The 17,468-nt window shown below is 56.1% G+C and overlaps 1 protein-coding gene across 1 annotated transcript in view; it reads left to right on the forward strand.

The window, feature by feature from the left end:
* Positions 1 to 6,778: 6,778 nt before the first annotated feature.
* The window catches only part of NKD1 (NKD inhibitor of WNT signaling pathway 1), a gene marked incomplete at its 5' end in the record, with an annotated part of 69,762 nt that continues 59,072 nt past the window's right edge, over positions 6,779 to 17,468 (forward strand). Inside the window, 3 exons of the mRNA XM_084257187.1 lie at positions 6,779 to 6,803; positions 6,906 to 6,938; positions 7,623 to 7,756. Coding sequence (XP_084113313.1) covers positions 6,779 to 6,803; positions 6,906 to 6,938; positions 7,623 to 7,756 — 192 coding nt within the window. The remainder of the gene's footprint in view (positions 6,804 to 6,905; positions 6,939 to 7,622; positions 7,757 to 17,468) is intronic.

Consider the following 17,468-nt stretch of genomic DNA (forward strand, 5'->3'; position numbering starts at 1 on the left):
TGCGTGGACCTGCTTTCCCCTGTACCATTATGGCTCAAGTCTTTGCTCAGAGGTTACCCTCACGGATCCCCTTGATCTAAAATTGCAAGTCCTGTCCTGGTATTTCTGCTCTCTCTTTCCCACTTGATTTCCCCCCCATAGATACAACACATATTTCACTGACTTATTTTTGTCTGCATTGTTAACATAAGAGCCTGGTATAAATTAGGCCCTCAACAAATCTTTGCTGAATGACTTAATATATAAATTAAAAAAAAAAAATTCTCTGGTCCTTTCTCCCTGATTTCTTTCCCAGCCTTTCCTCCACAGCATTGCTACTCTGTCAGCGAAGAGGCAAGTTCTAGAACCCTGGTAGCTGCCAGTTATACAAATTCAATATTCTCAGGGTATGATCTACAGACCAGCGGCCTCAGTCTACCTGAGGACTTGTTGGCAATGCAGGTTCTCAGGCCCCACCCAGACTGCCCCTTCCCGGGTGGGCCCGGGCCGTTGTCCTCAGCATCCTGATTATTGCCATAGATGACAGGCATTCATCAAAGGACGACTCCCCTTGTCACTGGGCGAGCGGGCCTGACAGTCACCTGTTATGGGCTGACGTCCCGGGGTAATTTCACAGGCGCCCTGGGAATGTGGGCTTAATGCCCCTGCTTTGCAGTAATGAAATGGATTCCTGGAGACAGCGATGAGCCTAAACATGGTCCCAAGGGTTCATGTGTTTATTAAATTCCAAGGAGCCTCTTCTATGTTATTTGGCCCAGGGGTCTCTCAGCCCCCAGGAAAGAACTCACAGGCAGAACTGACGAGACCGGGGTCTAGGAGCAGGCAGGGTCAGGGACAAGACCGTCTGGATGTCGCTCTCTGCCTGGTTCTCACCTCTGCTTCTCTCTGGTCCTGCTCCTGCTTCTTTCTGCTTGTTTATCACCCCCATGGGCCCCAAAAATGAAGGAGCTCTTAATCCTCAGTTTCCACTAGCATGTGGACCCCAGGTCCTCGGCCTCTCTATTCAAATTCCACAAAAGATGCCTGGGTCAGGCATCCCATCTTCTGTGGCATAGAACCAGGGGGTCATGTGGTACCAACACAGCAGCAAGAGCACCGGTGTTCGCTGTGGGTGGGAGGAGGAAGAGCGAGAGGAGGGGGGAGGAGGCTGAGCAAGAAGGGCAGGAGCTGAGGCGGGGAAGTGGAGCATGAGCTTTGCTACCTCGGCTTTTCCTTCTCACCTCAGCTGAGACCGCAAGAAGCTCCGGGTACCCTCAAGAAGCTCCGGGTACCCACAAGAAGCCCCAGGACTAGTAGGCGCCCTCTTGCTCCCAGGACAGGGTAAATGTACCCCTCACATGTGGATGGACTCCCCCGGGAGGCTTCTCACACTGGCTCTGTCCTCTCCGAGCTTCCTTCCTCCGCCCTCTTGGGCTAGTGCCCTGGAACTAGGACTCAGAATCTCAGACTGGAAGAAATCTTGGTCCAGTATTTTCCAAAGTGTGTCCTGTGAACACCTGTTTTCATGTGAGCCTCCTGAAAGGGGTTCTCCTGGTCTTGTGAGTCTGAAAAGCGCTGCTTAGGATGCCCTCCCATCGGAGAACCCTAAAGCCCCGCTCTCCCCGAAGGTCCTGCCAAGGAACGTGTTCCCCTCAGAGCCCTTTCCTCCCTCCTTAATCCCGACCCCATGCCTCTTTCACATAATATTAGCGCCTCACAGCTCTGGTGTTCAGGTGGAATCTATTTCGGGAAATGTGGGTCCCCTGGACCCTTGCTTCTGTTTCATGGACAGGGAGACGAGAGTAGTGATGGGGTAGGGCTGACTGCATGCGACCAGAAAACAAAGGCTTAAGAAGAGGGACTGTCACGCAGGCTTCTGTGGAAGTCTAGAAGTAGGAGCACCGGTGCTGGGCTGGAAGGCTTCTCATTCCAGCTGGGGCAGGGCGGGAGAGGCAGGGCTGGGGTTGGCAGGAGCCATATGAAGGCGGGACGGCTCGGCCCTCCTGTTGCCTGACCTGGGGCACCCTGGAGGAGAGGGTGCATGGAGATTCAGTTCAGTTCAGCGAACACGCGCGCTCCAGTAGCTGTCCTTGGGGCCTCTCCCCTCTAAAGCCTGAGGACCTCACCTGTCGCTCTGGGAGAAGTCTAGGCCCTGCTCAATTCCAAGGACAGGTGCTGGAGACTGGCGCTCCCCCAGCTGCCTCCCGTGCCGTCTTGCTCTCTTGATGAACACCTCACTCTGCTCACGGCTGTGGCCTGCGGCCCTACTCATGGGCTGTGATGACCCTTCTGATTCCTTCGTTCTGTCCCAAGCCACTAATCCGGGTGTGTGGTGAGCATGTGGCTGAGGTTTGGTCTCACGGGGGCGGGGGGCGGAGGGGTGATTCTGCACAGAGCTGAGCAGGGGCCAGCTGCCAGCTGCATACTACATGCACAGTAGATGCCACTGTCCTGAGCTTTGCCAGCTGCCCCCCCTCCTTTGTGCACCCCTTCTTAAGCCTTACATCTCACTCTTCTCATATCCTGTTTCCCCGAGATCGTTCCCTTCCCTTTCCAGGTTGCCATCTCCAAAGTTTCTGTGATCTCTCAGGCACAACCATTTAACCCTCCCCTCCTCACTGAAACCAGGTCCCTGAGCCACTTAGCAACATCCAGCCTTGCTAGTTTGCAGCGATGCCCCCCTAGGGACCTGGGAGTTTCATCCCCGACCATATTCTTGGCAACCCTCCCATCCTCTTATTGATGGATGACCCTGGGCACCCCAGGGTGGAGGTGGGACAGGGTAGGTTCCTCTCTATGCGGAGCACCTCCTATGGGCAGTGCTGGGCACTGCACCTAGAGTTGCAATTCAGGCTAGACCTCCTCCTCCTGTCCCCCCAAGAAACCCAGACTTGGGGAGGGAAATTTAGCCCCAACATTAAATGTAAGGAGTAGCCAAGTGGAGCGGAAGGAGATTTTGGTTATTAAGAGAGTGGTCCGAGCTCAGGTTGAAAGGTCAAGGAGAGTTTCCTCTAGGAAGTGGCATTTGAAGGGGACCAGATCAGGTGGCTTAACTTGGGGACAAGCACGGGAATGGCCGACCAGGGTGATGTGTTTTTTCTTTCAAACCTCCCAGCTCCACGTCTTACAGATTTCACCTAACCAGCCTTGCTAAATCTCAAGCCCCATGAAACCCGTTTCTGTTATAATCTCTCCCTCTTATCTCTTCCTTGCCTTCCTTTCCCATTCTCCTCCCCAAAGGATGGGAAATCTTCAAAGAAAAAGATGTGTCACTGTAAGTATACAGCCCAAGAAATGGGCCAGATAAATTATTAAAACACATAAAAAGACAGAGAGTCGTGGGCGGGAAGCCTGCAGAGGCCGAAGAGCCACCCCAGGTGGACGCGGCCTGGTGGCCCAGGGGAGCCCTCCTCAGATCCCTGGACAGGCTGAGGATTCACTCCAAAGCCCACCTCTCTGGTCTTTCACCCCAGGGCCGGGTGGCGTGTGTGTGTGTGTGTGTGTGTGTGTGTGTGTGTGTGTGTGTGTGTGTGTGTTCCAACAGCAGCAAAGTCCCAGGCGCCTGCTGGGCTGGGCCGGGCAGGCTGAAGGTGGAGGGGCCTTTGTGTCTGGACACTTGGGATTTACTTCCCCCAAGACTCAGAGTGGTAACTGCAGAGTTTTAGCTCTTGCTTTTATCTCTTTTTGAACTGTAAAAAGAAATTCCCAAGGGGAAGAGGGGATACTTTTTTCTCATGAAAGAAGAAAGCCATGGCCAGTTTAAGGAAGTAACCAACTTGGGAGCACTGTGAGAAAGAAGGCTCAGAGTTTTGTTTTGATTCAGAGGCACCCTGGCACGGTGGGGTGAGGGTGACGGGGACAAACAGCACCCAACCATGTTTCATTGCCCCTGGAGGGATCTGCAGGGAGGCTCCCACTCTGATTCAGATGCTTGACACCCCACCTCCCTCCCGACACCCTCACCTTCCGCGATTCTGCTTTACTTTTTTTGTTTTTAACATTTTTAAAACATTTTTCTACAGCTGGAGGAGGGGCGGGCGGGGATGGCTTTCTTTGGTGTTACTGAACTTTGGGGCCAGATAATTCTTTGTTTTAGAGGCTGCGTACCTTGTACCTTGTAGGATTTTAGCTGTTTAGTAGCGACCTTAGCCTCTACTTGCTAGATGCCTCCAGAAATTGCCAAATGTTCCCTGCGGGGGTGAAGGGGGGGGCCGCAAAACTGCTTCTGTTGGGAACCATTGTGACAGTCGCCACGCCTTCTAACCCATGAAGCTGCTTCCATGATGTGCACAATCTGTGCGTGTGCTTCTGGCCTGGCTTCTCCCAGCAGAGTCTGAGCACTCCGTGAGAGTGAGGCTTGTAGGTATTTTATGTATTTTGTCCACTGATGTCTCTCAAGTGCCTGAAATGGGAGTTCACTCCATAGCTGGCGCTTGATTAACATTTGCTTCCACATGAGGGGCCCTCTGTCTGATGGTGGAAGTCAGGTCTGAACTGTGATGGGACAGTCTGAAGCAGTGGACGCAAACATGGGCAAGGAACCAACTTGGCTTGGGTGGGATTCCTGATCAAGTCTCCGAATAGCTGTGTGACTGTGACCAAGTGAATTCACCTCTCTGGGCCCAGAGCACAAGGGCAAACCCACATCAGAGGGTGGTGAGGGCTACGCATGACTTAGAACAATGGTACTAGATATAGAACTGCAATATAAAAAGGACAATGCTATCAGCATTGATGTACCTGCTTATAGGATTACCCTGCATTCCCGTGAAAAAGAGTGTAAGAAAGGGAGTGTTAGCACATGACCGAGGAGGTACCCAGGGATGCCCAAACTTTCATGCTCCAAAGGGGTCCAGCCATCTGTGCTCACAAAGGCAAAGCAGACTCTTAGTGTGAAAGAAACTTAGTGGAGTTATTGTGCATAGAGAAGGAAGAGAAGAAAGGATATTTTCTCCCATAAATCACAAATTACCAGTCCCTTTCTGGACAAACATCCAGCCAAACAGGGTTGTCCAAACAGGGCCACTGAGGACGGAAAGCTTGTCGCAAGTCTAAGGCCCCTTCTGACAGGGAACCATAGGAAAGGGGTTCAGAAACAGGTCCCAGAAAGTTGAGACAAAAGGAGATGCCACATCAAGATAATGCTGCATTGTCAGCCTCCCCACCCGTCTGTCACCCACCGGTCTTTCATGCCTCCCCACCCAGTCTCCTTCCCAGCAGTCCCAGGGTGCAGGAGGACTCCCCTTCATAACACGGCAGCTCGCGTCCCCACACTCAACCCCTGCCCCCAGTAGCTAGTCCAAGGTGGCTGCACAGAAGTGGGGGTGGGAGACGTGGCACCTCCCCAGCTAGGAGTCTGCAGCATGGAAGTAAGACTCTGTTGGGTGAAGAGATTTATGACTTGGGAGGAGGCCGCACAGCTTCTGCCGTCTCTGAGGCAGGTGGTCGCTCCAGAACTGTGATGGCCAGCGCGGCAGCCGCCAGCCACAGGGCTACCCAGCCCTCGCAATGTGTTGCAAAGCGGTGCTCTGGGTCACGGTGTCCTCTAAATGTCCACTGGATAGCAAACCTATGGTGCAAATCAAAGCGTGCAAAGTATCTAATTATACGTCTGGAACATTTTTCTACATATTGGGTTAACTAAAACATTAAGATTAATTTTATGTTTCTTTTTTAAAAAATGTGACTCCTAGAAAATTTAGAATGGCCTATGCGGCTCACAGTCTCTATTACACAGTCGCTCCATTTCACAGATCATAAAACCAAGGCTCCCTCTGAGATTTCAGCCCAAGGGGCAGAGCTGGTCTCCTCACTCCTAGCCCAGGATCCCTGGTCCTAGGATGGACTTCAGGGGCCCAGGGGGCTCCGAGCAGAGCAGCCTTGTCTCTGAGAGCCGCAAAGGTAGGATGGAGCCCCTTGATGTCCTCCCTCAGCAGAGACCTCCCCAGACAAAACAAACGAGCCCTTAGGTCTAGGCAGCCGGGAGCGGAAACCGAGGGAGATCAAAGCCCCAGCGGTTACCCCCTTCGGGGCGGCACAGCTGGTAGCACCCAGGCCGGCGGGGCAGGCACCCCGGGTGGGTACCCAGGGCCAGGGGATCCCCGCGGCTGTCGCACACCGCGGCTTGGGACACTTGCCGCCCCCTGGGGCGGGCTAAGTCCACAACTGGCGGGAGGCACGTTGGGGGCTTCTTTTCGACCCCAAAACCAGGGGGGTGAGGGGGGTGCTGGCCGGGGCGGGGGAGCAGTAAAGCCCGTGCCAGGGCAGGTGGCAGAGGCCGGGGGAGCGCGGCGCGCGGGGCGCCTCTCCGGACCCCAGCGTCTCCAGCGGGTGCCGGCGCGGCGGAGTCCCCCGCGGAGCGCAGCGGCGGGGGGGGGGGGGGGGGCTCCCCGGGAGAGGCGCGGCCGCCGCGAGAGGACGCGACCCGAGGACGCGCGCCCCGGCCCCCCGCGCCCCGGCCCCCCGCGCCCCGGCCCCCCGCGCCCCGGCCCCCCGCGCCGCCCGAGCGCGCGCCGGACCCCGCGCGGACGCCCCCGCGCCCCGCCCCGCGCGCCCGCCCGCCCGCCCGCGGCCGCCTCGCCTTTGAAGCGCGCGCCGGCCAATGGGCGCGCGGGGAGGCGCCGGCCGCGGCGGCGGGCTGGGGGCTCGGCGCGCCCCGGCGTCAGTCCGGCCGCGACGACGGCGGCAGCAGCGCGTCCCGGCGCCGCCTCGGGCTCGGGCCGCCCCGGGGTGCGCGGGGGGCGGGCGGGCGCGGCGCGGGAGCGGCGGGGCGGGCGCATGGCGTAGACGGCGCCCCAGCATGGGGAAACTCCACTCCAAGCCGGGTCAGTGTCCCCCGCGCGCCGGCCCGCGGCCCGCCGCTGCCCCGGCGCTCGCTAACTCTCTGCTCTCCTTTCTCCCCTGCTCCCGCCGCCGCGCGCCCGCAGCCGCCCTGTGCCGGCGCCGGGAGAGCCCGGAAGGTAGGCGCGGGGCGCGGGGCGCGGGCGCGGGGCGCGGGGCGCGGGGCGCGGGGCGCGGGGCGCGGGGCGCGGGGCGCGGGGCGGACGGGGGAGCCCCCCGAGCGCGGCGCGGGGGCCTAGCCCGCGGGCTCCTGTGGCTGGGGCCGCCCCACCCCTCCTCGGGCGCCGGCCCCGCGACCCCACTCCCCGAGCCGGCTGCCTGCCCCTCCCCGGCCCCCCCTCCCGGCCGCCCGGCCCTCCTGGGCTCCAGCTCCGGCCCTTCACCCTCCTCAGACCCCGAGGGCCTCCCTCAGAATCCTGCCCCCTGTCTCTGGGCCGAGCCCCCTCCGCAGAGACCCTGGGTCCTGAGCGCGCGGTGCCCCCTCTCCTGACACTCTGTCCCCCGCTTCCCGCCCCTCCGCGCTACCTGCGTCGCCTTTGGCCCCCCAGACCCTCCCCGCAGCCCTGGCCTCTGGGTCTCACTCCTCTGATCCCCAGACCCTTCCTCCTTGGCTGCTGCGCCCCTTTCCAGCCTCCCTCGGTGTCCTGGCTCTTGGGGCTTCCCCTCACCCCCACCCCCTTCTGACTACCTATTGTGACAGACGGGGAGCCCCTCCTGCCGCCACTGGTCCCACTGCTTTCCCGTGCGCTGGGGTGACTCTTGACCCGGGGCCAGTCTCAGGGTTCGTGTTGTCCCCGCCCCAGGTGACAGCTTCGCAGTGAGCGCCGCCTGGGCTCGAAAAGGCATCGAGGAGTGGATCGGGAGGCAGCGCTGCCCAGGCAGCAGCTCCGGACCCCGGCAGCTGCGGGTGGCTGGCACCGTTGGTAGAGGCACCCGGGTATGATCCCTGTCTCCCTCCCTTTCAACCTCAGACCTGGGTCTCTGTCCCACCCACCCCAACTTTCCGTAGCCTCCTGACACAGTTTCTAAGTACAGAGACCCCTTGTCAGATGCCTCCTGCCCCATCAGCGCGACCCTGTGCCCATGCCCTGGGGAACCTAAGAGGTGGCACAGGCACCAGTCTCCTGTTGAGCTGGGGGCAGGGGGCTGCCTGGGTGGAAGGTCCTGGGCAAGGCAGGGGTGCAGGTCCAGCAGTGGGGAGCTTGCCTGTGCTGGAGGGGTGTGGGGACCTGCTCTGTCTGACTCATACCTTGTTTCTGTGGCCAACACTCAAGGGTGGGTTTCGAGGTAGGCTGGGGAGAGAGGGAAGGCATTTCGGGGTGTCTGGATGGAGGGCAGGACTGCACTGGCCCCATGATCTGTGGCCGCCTTCACATGTGCTCCGAGTATGGGTGGCATCCATCATCAGTACCATTTGCCCAGGAACCCCAGTAGAGCAGGCTGCGATCTGGGTGGCAGAAATGGGGGTGGTGGGGGGCACTGAGACCTGGTAGACCACTTAGTTTGGCCCACAAGCAGAGAGAGTCTCATTTCGCCATAGCCCAGGCCCACCTCTGAGCTCGTCCAGTGGGCCCCGAGGCTGGAGCCGTGCCTGGGGAGCAGTCGATGTGACAGGGAAGTGGATGAGTCCAGCTCCCGGCCCGGGACTGGTGTTCACAGATGTCCTAGGAGCTCTGGAACTCTGCACGGGGCTTTCAGATGGTCTGCGTGGAACTTGAGTGAGCCAAGGATCAAAGGATGAATCAACTTTTTGATGTGACATTTAATTTTTTTTTCTTTCTTTCTTTTTTTTTTTTTAGCTTAGAGGGGAACAGACTGAGTCTCAGGTCTGGCTAGTTCTTTGGTCTGGCCCTCGGGCGGGGGAGGGACCGGTGTGTGTGTCTGGGTGGTGGGACCTGGGCTGGGTGCAGCTTGGCTGAGCCTGTGCCTGTGCGTCTGGGGAAGCCCCCCTCTCCTCCAGCCCCGCCACTTAGCGGGGAGCTTTCTCTCTTCTACTTCTCTTCGTGGGTTGCCTGGGCTGGAATTGGAGCTGCTGTCCCCTTAGCAAAGGTCAGAACTTGGTGGGTGGGGGGCACGGCAGTTGGGGTCCTTTAAAAACAGAACTACAAACTTCCCTTTCTTCCCCCACCGTTTCTAGTGTTTGATCTACTTATTTATTTAAAAGCCCAATGAAAATGATCCGATTTAGCCATATGAACAAATGCATTTGCAGCTCAGACAGAGGCCAACCGAGTGGATTTCCATTAATCAAGTTTTGGGTTTTTTCAGCCTGTTTATTTTTACAAAGTATTCCTGCAGAATGACATTTATTTGCAGTGCCCCCCTTTTTTTTTTCTTTCCTTAACTGCCAGGCAGCTTGCTCCATGCTTTAGGGGAAACTTGAAATACAGCGAGGGCTTACTTCAATTGACTTTTATCTTCAAAGCCATAACAAATGTTACCCGCATGTTTTTGGTGGGTCTCCTTGGCATCCAGTCCTGGAGATGGGAGGGAGGAGGAAGGAAGGAGAGGAAAACAAAAGTCTGTCGTTTTTAATTAAATAGTAGTGTTCCCAGCAAGAGGAATGCGAGCCAGTAAAAGTTGCCATTGGGGGAAATGAGGGCGGGTGAGGAGGGGGCCCAGCTCCAGTCTGTGGCTTGGGTGAAGTCACGGAATTCGGTTGCCTGGTTTCTTCCCCCAGCTGAGGATAGCTCGGGTTGGCGCCGGCCCCTTCCCTAGCCCTCTCTCTGAGACACGCTCAGGGGTCGGTAATGTTTGTTCAAAGTACTTTTGAAGATGCGAGACCCAGAGGCATCAGCGTGACATGTGTGGGGGTGGGGGGCGGGCCCTGCCGTCCAGATATTAGAGGGAGGACCATCTGCTTCCTTGAGAGTCGGCCCCGGTGGCTGGGACCTCGACGCTGGGCTCCCTGGCCCAGCTCCTGAGTCTGTGATGGGGCGGGGGGTGCATGGCAAGTCCCCGGAGAGGTGGGAGAGCCCACCACCGGGGCGGTAGTGGGGGGGGGTGCTGAGCTGTGGGTGCTGATGAGACGGCTTCAGGGGGTAGGTACCTGGAGGTGTTTCTTTTACAGACAAAACACCCCGGGCACGAACCCGTGTTTTCATGGCTGTTATTGTTTAGGATGAGAGAGAGAGAGAGTCTAATGTCAACTGGGAGAAAAAAATAAGCACCCGTGGTCAAAATTGAGAGCGTGCGAAGGGAATGGGCAGAGTTCTGGAAACTTGGAGCTACTGGGTGGGACAGCAGCGGGCAGACCCGCGGCCCGGCTGGATTTCCAGGATCGCCAGCGGCGCGGAAGGGTGGCTGGCAGGTTCTTCCGCTGTATCCTCAGGATGGAGGAGGGCGTGGGCTCCACAGTCTGCTGAGGCCCGAGGCCCATCTTGGGATGACCCCTGTCTCCACTCCTTCTCCTGGCCTCCCACCAAAGGGGCTGGGGCTGCGTTCGTGGCTCATTCAACTCCCGTTGCTCTCACTGCCCTGATAGGCGCTATGAAGTGCCGTGTGCCAACTCTCTGCTTATCCTAATCCTCCTCATGACCTGTAGGGTGGCCAGCCAGCTGTGTGGACTCTGCTTTTCACCCTTTCTGGTGCACTTTCTAGGACACTGGAGATTATGTGTGGCGAAGCCCTGCCAGAGCATTTGCCCCCGAGGTCTGCTGACTCCCAGGGAGCCGGCTGGAGGCCCGCTGCAGAGTTCTTTGAGACAGGGCAGCTTGTGGGGCGGGCAGAAACGAGGGGCCCTTGCTTGCCCTCTTCCTCCCTGAGGGATCTGAGTAGCTGAGTAAATGGTCAGGGTGGGACCACGCTGCAGGCAAGTCTGGGATGTGAGGGGGCGCTGCCCTCCTGACCACAAAAGTAAATGAGGTCAGGCCCGCGGTAACTTCCACCTTGTATAAGCCAGTTTACCTGTGCGTGCCTCAACTAGCTCACCTGCAAAATGGGTGTAACAGTAATATTCTCCTCCCTGGCAGGGTTATGGCAGATCACCCTTTAGAATAACCTTCATAAAGAGTTCCTGAGAAGACACTGATAGGGGTGGGGCTGGGGGCCCAGATTATGAAGTCTCCCCGCCCCTTAAACTATACACTCCATGAAAGGATAAAACTCAGGCCAGGGCTCTGTCTTTCTGTGGGCACACGGGCAGTATGAACTGACAGGGAAAAGTGGTGAGAAATGTGAGGGGCCCGCGAATGACAAAGGAAGAATAATAAAGTGAACAATCTGTGTGTCAGAAAAGAATGTGTGAAACAATGAGAAATTAAAACAAGCATCGTGATCTTAAAGAGATGAAGGAAGACACTTGGACGCATGAAACAGCAGCAGGCAGTTACAGGAGAAAGCCGGTTGGGAGCACCAGGTCTGAAGAATATAGTGGGTGAAATGCAAGAGCTTAGTAGGTGGGTTGAATGGTTAAGGGACAGGACTTGGGGCAGGAGAACCCCCGAGCAGAGCATGTGCCTGTGTGTGCGTGTGCTCTGTCGGGACACACGTACATGTGCACAGCCAGATAGAAGGCAGACCTCGCCCCACCTCCGCTTTGGCCCTTTTGTTCTTTTATAGCAGCGCTGCCAGGAGAGACGAGCCAGACCCGCGGTGCAGGCAAGGCTGCCTCCGGATCAAAGGTGGCTGCCAGGCAGTTTGGTAATTTGATTAGGGGGCATCTAGTACCTAGATATTTGGGGGAGATATTTGGGTGCAGGTCTGGTTGGCGCCCCTAGGGACATACAGAGCTGGGTGATGAGATTGGAGGCTGGCTCAGCTGCTGCCCGAGCGCTGGATTCCAAGGGAATTACCCTTGAATGATACCAGTTGGCACAATTAAAAGGCCCCATGTCTTCACCATATGGAAAGTGTTAGTCCTCCTTACGTGGTTTCAGAGCTATGTGCCGGGAGGTGGACTTGACATTTGAGGTAAAGCATAAATTAAATATTTGGTGTTTCAGAATTAAAAGATGATTCGCTTTGAGGCTGGTGGAGGACTTTGGGCCTCCACTTGCTGGCCTCCTCGAGTTCTCCATGGAGGGTCTCCTCTGCCCCTGGCACGAGGGCCTTGCTTTATCCCTGGCGATAGAGGAGGTGAGATGGCGGGAGCTGGGCAAAGCGCTTGTGGGGCTTCTGCTGCAGTTGATCTGGGACCCTCGGGTGGTGGGTGGGGGTGAGGGTGGCAGATCTGGGTTTTGACACATCCTTCCTTGGAAACTTTTCTTCTTTGAGCAGGAGGTTGGTTCCCTGAGTCCAGGTGTGTGTGTGCGTGTGCGCGTGTGCATACGCTTTAGTCCTTTGAATTCAGGAACAATCTCTCTCACTTGCATTTTATACAAACTGATTAACCCAGGGAGAAACTAAACTGGGAGGTGCGTCCTTTAGGGGTCTACACCTCAGGGGCTGCTTGATTCCCTTCCCCTGGGGAGTTGGGGGTGAGTGGACAGAGCATTCCTCCTTGGCCCAGGGCACTCAGGGCCACGCTCAGGGGACATATTGTACCCTGGGGCGCAGCACGGCTGAACTGTCGGCAGAGGAGGAGTTGTTTCTGAGCGATACATCTTCTCTCTGTCGCAGCACACAGTGTGGACACTCGGGAGCTGTTTGCTGAATGGACGAGTGAATGAATGAATGAAGGTCAGGTCACTAGCACTGCTTTCTGCCCCGCCGGATGGAACTAGAGGCAGGAATAAACAGAAGAGGAATTAGGCCTTTTGTTTCAGGCACTCAGCTACAAACAGCATCAGTTGTTGTTTTAGTTATGAATTCCTGAGCTGTACCAGGCCCTGAGGACACAGTGAGATTCAGACGTGGTGTCTGTCCTCTTGTAGCTTTCAGTCTCGTACAGGAGATGAAGAAGGGCACGTTGACACTTAGACCCTCATAAGCGGTGTGAGGCAGGCTTGACACCAGGGCCTGGAAGTGTGAGGAAGCTGTGGGCGTGTGAGGGTGCGTTACTGCCGGGGATGGAGGCCCAGGCTTGCTCTTGTCCCTGGTAGGGGTTGGGCTGGGCAGTGGGGAGGGACAGGCCTCCAGGTGGCTCTGTAGCCTGTTGGGGCTGGGAATCTCTCCGTGTCACTCTCTCCACAAAGCCCTGGTTGCTAGGACTGTTCATTCCACCCGAGCTACCTGCCCCTCTGGACGACGGGGTGTGGGGTGCAGTGGGAAAAGCAAGAGTGTGCCCCTTCCCCTCGACCAGTGCCCTCCTTAGAGGAGTATCATGGCCAGGGACTTGAGACATTGCTCTGGCTTGGTGGCCCCTGTTGCTCTGGGGTGGTGGAAGGGTTGATTGTAGGGCCAGTGCCCAGCTGTGGTGGGATGTGGGAGGTTCAAGGGTAGAATGGGCTGCTCAGAGACAGAGGAGGCATCCCAAGGGCCTGGGGGCAAGAGGCAGTGACATGCCAACCCCAGGGAGAGCCCCCCTCCCTGTTGCAGAGCTGCTGTGACCCTGTGCCAAAGGAAGGGGTCCCTTGCCTTGGTTTACCAGATGTGTCTGAGAAAGGGGAGTGTGAAATGGGCCTCTGGTCAAAGGGCTAGTAGTGTGTGCGTGTGTTTGTGTTGGGGGGAGTTGCTGACACTGGTGAGTCAGGCACCCTACAGTCCTCCTATTTGGGGGTGCCAGTAGCCTCACTCCCTGGCTGTGGGTTTACAATGTGTTTTGGTTTAGAAACTTTTGGAATTTCTAGGTCGCCTGTTGGATTCCAAAGCAGGCGCTTCCGGCTGCCTCCCCGACTTCCCTCTCTCTTTCTCCCTCACACATGTTCTTTCCGTGGCGCTTGTCTCTCACAGACATTCTTTCTCTTCCTCTTGCTCTCGCTCTACCCCTCCCTCTCCTCCTCTCCCCCGAGGAAGAAAAAATTCAGACTCTCACAAACAAAATATCTGCCATTCCATCTGAGGGAGAACTGAGGCAGGAGCCCAGAATATTCTGGAAGAAACTCCAGAGAGAGAGCTGAAGGCCCCAGTTGTTTAATCTGGAAGGCGGTCTTTGATGTCACCGTGCTCCGTTTATCCTGGGAAGCTGCCTGCGCCTTTATGGTTGGCTTCGGGCTCTCCGCATGAAGAATGGCCGAGTTCCTTCAGGGGAGGAAAAGCCTGACCACTCCCCGAAGGGCAGGCCTGGCGATTCTGCCACCCTGCCAAGCCCAGGTGGGGTGGAGCACCTTTTCCAAACAAGCATTTCCAGAGACATAAGTAATTCTTTGATAACTTACCAGGAAAGCAGAGGGGGCTGTTTATCCACGCAGGCACCCGTCATGGGGTTTGGCGCGGAAGGCCTCAGGTCCCTCCACTGAAGTCATCCTTATCCCCAGAAAGGCGGCGCGCTCCCACTGGCCAGCAGGCTCTGCCCACCGGGCGCACCCCGGGCGTGTGTGTGTTTAGAGGGCTGCGAGGAATTGATGTGAGCTCCACTTTTCCTTGCTCACTGAGCCACGAGGTCTGTGGCCTATGTGCGTGGCCTTGTGTTTGGTGGACCCCTTTCGGAGGACCCCAGAGTACCAGGTGGCATCAGCTGGAGAGGCTTTCCTTCTCTGGGTCTCAGATTTTCCAGCTGAGAAGGAGGAGAAAGTCTTGCATTGTGACTTAGCAGTTGTCTGTTGAATGCTTTCTATTCAGCTCATCCAGGTCTCTGTGCCCTTGACGTGTGCCTGCTTTGGGCCAGGTGTGCATTTTCCTTGTAAATAGAGAACGCGCCTTCTTTTCATGGAGCTTACAGTCTAGGAGGAAAAGATGAACTTAAAAAAAAAACAAATTGCACAGTCCCAGTTGTGATATGTATTGAGCGCTTTGAGAACATTTAATGTGAATCAGATCTAATCTGGGTGACTGTTCATTCCACAAATATTTGAGTGTGCTTAGAATGCTGTGGAAACTGTGAGTGAAAGGACACAGAACTTGGGGTTTAGCGGAACTAAGCCCTCCTCATTGTTTCTCACCTGTTTTTCTTATTACAGGGTGTTATCTCCCATCCTCTGTTGAGTAACCATTGAGTATTACCATGTTTGTTATTTAGCTAATTAAGAAAATTTTCTTCAAATCTTGGCTCGCTAAGGTCTTTTTTCTTGCTAAGAATTTTAAATGAGGAATCGTTCTTGAATTTTATCAAACACTGTTGGGGAGTTGATGGACCTGTGCATCCTTTGTTGATGAGCATCCTTTGTAACGTCTGAGCTCCACATATGATTTACATTCAAGATTTCAACTTTCTTTTCATGCCTAAGCTAAGTCCTTCTTTGTCATGCTAGATAGCTGCTTCAGATTATCGCTGTATTTCATTCGCTAATATTTCACTCTGGTTTTTGCGTCAGTGAGATTGGCTCCTAGTTGGGGAGGTAGATGCTGAGTGATGAAGGCTGTGGAGGTAGGATGGAGGGAATGTGAGAAGGTGCTGCGGGGGCTCTGAGAGTTGGGGACAGGGTCCTGACTTGCTCAGGGTCAGATGTGGTCTCCAGGGGCTGCGCTTCAAGCCCAAAGGTGGTGTGAGCCGGGCAAGGGAGGGTGTGCAGAGGCAGATGGACTAGCAGCTCTGGGAAAGGTCTGTGAAGAGACACGTGTCTTGAGATGCCGATTGAGGTCCCTTGGTGGGAGGGTAGCTATCGCCTGGGCTCTTCTTAGGGGGCATGGAGTTTGGTCATTGTCCAGAAGGGAGACTAGCGGAAGGCCCTTTGTGAGGGACCAGCAGGGCAGAAATGAGCCTTGTGAGCCTGGGGGCTCTGCTGTGGGGAGAAGGAATGTGGGATGAGCTCTCAGTTGTAAAAAATACTTTAGAGGATAAAGAGGAATCAAGTGACTGTGTTCTCTGGACTTGGTGAGACACTGGCGTTTGTGCACAGTGCTTACTTAGTTCTCTGGGTGCCAGAGGGGGCCCTTGAGGAGACCACAGGCCCTCACAGGACCGGGAGAAGCAGAGAAGAGCTCGTGGCAGTGCAGGGCAGTGGTTAAGGAGCGGGACCTGAGCTCAGCACCTGTGTTTAAGTGCTTCTGCCCCGTTTTCTGACTGTGGGCCTATGTGGCAGGCCTCTGTGTCAGCCCGGGGCCCCGCTGGAAATGACGGGCTGCAGGTGGTCTGCACAAAAAAACTTACAGAGCTCCTGGCTATGGACAGAGTTAAGGGAACCTTCACAGGATGTTGAGGCACCCAGACACTGCTGGGTCCCTGGTGGAAGTGGGAGGCTGTTACCCGACTTGGGCAGATAGGCCCCAGGAGGAAATAGGCCCTGTAGGAGCTGCAGCTGAACAGGCAGGGAGACCAGGTAGAAGCTATCAATATGGAGGACTGATCATGTCAGAGGCCTGATGCGGAAGTAGCAATGGGGTGGGGAAGAAATACCCCATCCTCTCCCCTCCTGTCCTCCAGCTTCCTGCCGGTGCCCCCCATTGGCTGAAGCTGGAAGCCACGGTGAATTAGTCCACGGGGTACACAGAGAAGGGTGGGGAATTGAAAGGGCGGGCATGGCTCTAGAATAAGCACCTCCATGCCCCAGTTTTCTCCCCTGCAAAGAGGGATGACCATCGAATCTGCTCACAGGGTCATAGTGACTAAGCCTGCCCGACATTTAGTGTAGGTCCAGCGTGAGGTAGCTATTGAAGTTGTAACCACAGGAGAGACACAGGGTCATGGGGAATCGGGAGGACTTCCTGAAGGAGGTGGCATATGAGTAGGGGTCTGACGAATCATAAGACTGAGACCAGAGTCAGAATCTCCAGGACCTACAGGGACCAGCGAAGTCATATGAATGATTGCAGCAGACCCCTGAGGGGTGGGGGCTGGGTGTCCTGGGGTGCATGGGACCCCCCCCCATCGAGTGGCAGTGCCACGCCGCCCCAGCCAATCTTTGCCATGTGGAAACGTGGCCTGGTCTTGCCACACCTTCTGATCATGAAGAGAAGCCAGTCATTTGGTTTTTCTGTGAACTCTTTCCAGTTAAAAAATTACTGTCAGCCAAATGGGATTCTTAGAAAAGACTTCCTTGGGGTGGACCCAGATGGCCAGCTTTGAACTGTAGATCCCTGGCTGGCATGTGTTGATTTAGACCCATAAGACCTTGGTGGGGTGTGAGAATGTTAATGGTAACAGCACATACAGGTGAGTATTAACGACGCTCAAGTTTGTGCCTCATGCTGTATGTGGATTGGTCCCCACGTACAGACAAAGACACAGGCTCAGCAGGTCAGCTCCCGGTCCCGCCAGGGAGAGCGGATGCAGGCTGCATCGGGGGCGGAGGGTCCACTGCAGGCACAGGAGGGTGCTGGGCAGTGTTTCAGTTTGGCAGAACAGTGTGGGGGCAGGAGTAAGTTAGTACAGTGGCCCAGCGCCTGCACATAACAGGCATCAGGAGTGTAGTGAAAGCTTTCAGAATCAGACTTCCTTGGCCCAAGTCCCTGGGAGCCTGTCCTCAGCTGGGTGACCTTGGTCCACGTGAGGGCTCATCTCCGAGTGCCAGTTTCCACATCTGTGGAATGGGTAGAGTCCTTGGTTCCTAGCTCCTGGACCTGTCCTTGAAATGAAATGCATTGTCAAACCAGGGAGAGTAAACTAGATGTCATCCCCTTCGTGCAGCTCCACTGATGACCCCCGAGGGTGAGGAGGGAGAAGCATGGGTGTGGTGAGGGATGGTGGGAAGGCCTCTGACTTTGCACTGGGCAGCGACACTTAAGTTACATCC

Source organism: Talpa europaea (genome assembly GCF_964194135.1).
Source record: "Talpa europaea genome assembly, chromosome: 16".
NCBI lineage: Eukaryota > Metazoa > Chordata > Mammalia > Eulipotyphla > Talpidae > Talpa > Talpa europaea.